Source organism: Bison bison, unplaced genomic scaffold, assembly GCF_000754665.1.
Source record: "Bison bison bison isolate TAMUID 2011002044 unplaced genomic scaffold, Bison_UMD1.0 scf7180017864470, whole genome shotgun sequence".
Taxonomy (NCBI): Eukaryota; Metazoa; Chordata; class Mammalia; order Artiodactyla; family Bovidae; genus Bison; species Bison bison.
In genome coordinates, this window is record NW_011495031.1 from 3289226 (window position 1) to 3293286 (window position 4061).

General features: G+C 37.3%; 1 protein-coding gene across 1 annotated transcript in view; it reads right to left on the reverse strand.

Moving 5' to 3' along the window:
• PDZRN4 (PDZ domain containing ring finger 4) overlaps positions 1–4061 on the reverse strand; it is a 431600-nt gene that overhangs the window by 7549 nt on the left and 419990 nt on the right. Inside the window, exon 9 of the mRNA XM_010860771.1 lies at positions 2893–2994. Within this exon, the coding sequence (XP_010859073.1) occupies positions 2893–2994 (102 nt within the window). The remainder of the gene's footprint in view (positions 1–2892; positions 2995–4061) is intronic.

Sequence of the window (4061 nt, forward strand, 5' to 3'; positions counted from 1 at the left end):
AATTACATCAGAAGAAGCATTAGGGTATATACATCATATTCATTAAAATAAGGCAATCATAGGTTTCTTTTTTATTTACTGAAGTCTATCTAGACCTTAAATTATCTCAAACTTGCCTGGGCCAAAAGCATCAATGCATTTATTCATCCTCATTTATTTCAATTTGGCCTGAATAACTTGACCAAGTTCCACCCCAGTGACTTTGATATGCAGATGAGCTATGAAAATTAAGCTGGCTAAAAATTTAAATTCAGTTCAATTCATAATTGTTCAAGTTTTATATTTTTTTTAAATCCCTTTTAAGTTTCATGAAGTTGCAAATGCCAGACTCCAAAAGAAATTACTTAAAGCTAGAACTGTTTATTTTTTATAAGCATACCAAGGAATGTTTCTTTAATCAGGTCAAAACAAAATATTTGCCAACATTGATACAGTGAATGATAGAACAGAATCTTTTGAAATTGAAATGAAGGGGTGGGGAAGACAAAGAGAACAAATGATAGAAATTAACAGTTCCCTATAACCCTTATCTTGTTATCTAACCCACAGATCCCTGAGTTGCCATGGGTAGTTAGTGTCCGTCTGCTTTGATAAGGTGTCCCTCTAGGCTGGAGGGATACACAGCACACTAAGTCAGGAGAGATTCTTCTGGCTCACCTTTCCCTGTCACATTTCCCATAATGTGGCAGACTGGCATAAATATGGCAGTCTGAGTCCAGTGCTCTGGCAGACCAACTTTTCCCTGGAGCTGAGCATAGTCATAATTATACAAGGGGATCTGTCTGCACCGCAGAGGATCACATGTGGTATCTCAAAGAAAGGAACAACCTGCACTGTCTCAAAAGTTCTCTACAGTTCTTGCAAGAGCCTGTTCTCATCCAGTGTCCCAAGAGGAATAGGGCAAAACAGTAATATCTTTAATGGTCCAAGGAAGAAAATGGGCAGAAAATGAAAGTAAGTTGACGTTGACAGGGAATGGAAGAAATGAGTTATTTTAAAATATTGCATGGTTGCACAATACTGCCCCCAGCAACTCTGTAGATCATTTCTGAGACTATTTGAAACATTATTTTTAAAAGGCTAGAAAAACAACACATAAACTTCTACTCTTCCTAAATAAAATATACGCACAAAAATGCAATAATGAAACATATTGAAACTGATGGGAAAATATGGTGACATAAATACAAGTTTTGTTTTGTGTTACATTTGCCACCTTATAGCATGTAATGCTTAAATTACATTTTTAAGTATGGTGTTACAATGCATTTTCTTTCCTTATTTTTCTAGAAATCTGATTTTCTAAAGGCAATCAGCTTCATTCCAGTATCATTATGACTTCTTCAGGATCAAGGGGCTAAGGAAGATCTTACTTTTGTCAGACAGGATGGTATCCTTCAGAGTCAGATGACCATCTTTTATCAATTGTGGAAAGTATTGTTTGAAAATTCATACTCCAACATGAACTCTTGGGTTAGGAGTATAGTCAGTTATTCAAAAACACCACTGGTTCTACTGAGAATATTTATGCTATCAAAGATTAACAGGATCTGGTCTTATGTTATTAACTTCTATTCTTTCCACAGTACATTACAGCTGTTACATGGCATAGTAAAGGAAATGCTTTAATTCTAAATTAATGAGGTTGTCTAGAAGTTACATGGAAAGGGCAGGGAAACCACAGGATAAAGTCAAAGTATCTTTTCTACAAAGGGTGACTATTCAGCTCTTTTCAATTTACCATTAATTTCACTAATATGTATTTTTAGCCTCTTTATTCTTTTTCAAGAAAATGGGGTCATTGAGATTAACTGGTTTGCCAAATGTCCAGGTAATTAGTGCAATTTCATACGTATTTTAATAATTCACTCTCACATAGGCAGCCCAGCCAGTTGCAGCCTGTCCAACCCCACTCCCAGGACCTCAGGTGTGCAACTTCAGTCTGCCCTGGGCTATGGAAGGCTTTATGGGAACCATTTAGAATGGTCAAGGGCATAAAGGAAATATATGCGGAAAGGGTGATCTTTTATAACCACTATATTCGAGTCAGGATTCAGTCTGACACTGAAATACACTTACTCAATGTAATTTATAGATAGGATGTAGTTACTGAGTCTGAAAAATATCAGATCAATAACCTAAAAGACAAATGGTGATATAACCAACTTCACTCAAACTACTGACAGAAGGATAGAATGGTGACAATGTAAGGTCCTTTCTGCATTGCGGTGGGGGATAAAAAGGACATAAAAAGAAGTACCGATAGTACTTTTCTTCCACCATTACCTCTCCTTTACTTTCATGACATCTCCCTCTGTAAAGATATAAAAAAATTCCTTAGAAGCTATCAGTTTTTGGTTTTGGCCAGACAGATGTGTCTGTCATGCTAACCTTGGAAAAAATTCATCTACTATATGTGGAACCACATCATGCTACCTAATGTCTTTTATCTGATAAAGGCACTCTAAAAAGATTTGAGTTGATAGCAAGATATGCTAATGTTTCTCTCATTAGAGATTCTTTTAAGATACCTTAATATGCCAATTAAGTATTTTTAGATGACAACCTAAAGCAGGGATGCACACAGAATTAAATATCACATAAAGTCAATCATTTTTCATTTATGAATTAATTTTAAATAACTGGCAAGTGGAAGGAGAGAGTAATTATTCAATTTTGTGTTTCTTTTAAAAAATAAGTTGTTTAGCTGCCTTTATGTGGAGCAGTATTAAGGAGTCTTATAACTGTTTTAATAAGGTTGGCAAATTGGGAATGATGACTGGATTCTATTTTGTGTGCCTGGTTTTACAAATAACTGTGGCACTGATCTGATGTGGAATAGCAGACAATGAACCTACGGTTCAGCCCAAGGCTTTTGCTCTGTATTCTGACCTGACTCTCTGGCCTTGCGACCAGCAGCAGGATTCTCCTGCACTCATCGCTAGACAGCTGGGCCACCGCCGCCTCGCGATCCTGGACGTCTTCCCCATTTATCTAGAAAACAAATGAAAGTGGCGCATTAGTTTCCATTTCCACAATGCTGCACACAATAAATGGCAAATATCAGCTCATTTATGGTAAATGTATGGACAATGAAGCTCACACAGTGGGCTCGTCTTCAGCCCCTCGGTGGTAAGTGCCTTCACTCAATTACGCGCTTACTGTAAGAGCCATATCGATCCCTGAAGGATGGCGGACATCAGAGGAAGCAGTTATGTTCATAAATGTCCAACCTGCGCCCTGGCAACATACATCTAGCAACACAATTAACCAGCCCCTGACAGGTGACGTTCATCTTTCTCCGCTCAGAGTAATGGAAGTGTCACTCTGAGATAATGGTGCTGGGGAGAGCAGGCCCAGCAATACCACAACTGAAATCCGTCATCCTGCGCGCTTGCTGGGAGCCAATTAGAGAGCCGCCCTGTTATCTCTCACCGGGTGATGCTCCGGCCGCTGCTGCTTGCATTTTCATTTAATCATCTCATATTTGCATGTGGGTCTGACTCAGTTGCCCCAAATCACTCTCCGGATATCTTTTGATGCTTAACTAATCAAACGAGAACAAGCTTATCGGTAACATCCTCGTCTACTCCCAGCTCCTTTCTCAGATTTATCTGCTTCTCTAAAACAACAAAACTAATGAAATAAGGTTCAACTCTTAAGTATACTTAAATTTGAAAACTTAAATGCTTTCTTTGATAGGAATGCTTAATGAAAGGAAAACTTAAGTAAATTTTTTATTAAAAACAATAGATTCCAGTAGTGTTTGAAATGTACCATTTTTTTTCCTAAGTGCTACAGAGAAAATAAGGTTCCTAAAATTTGCATTTTATTATTATTTTTTTTTATACAGAACCTTAACATTTTTGGATGATTTCTGGTACTAAGTTGATGAAATACATGAAAACAGAGCTCAGATGCTTTTGGTTAAAACCTTAATTTATCTCCTCCCTTCTCTCTGACTTTTCAGTTTGTTTACTCAACTCGTTCTATATTGTTGGATGTCTTTTTGACTCTTATGTTTGCCTCATTGCTTGATGTGGTCAAGGTTTATTTCTTTT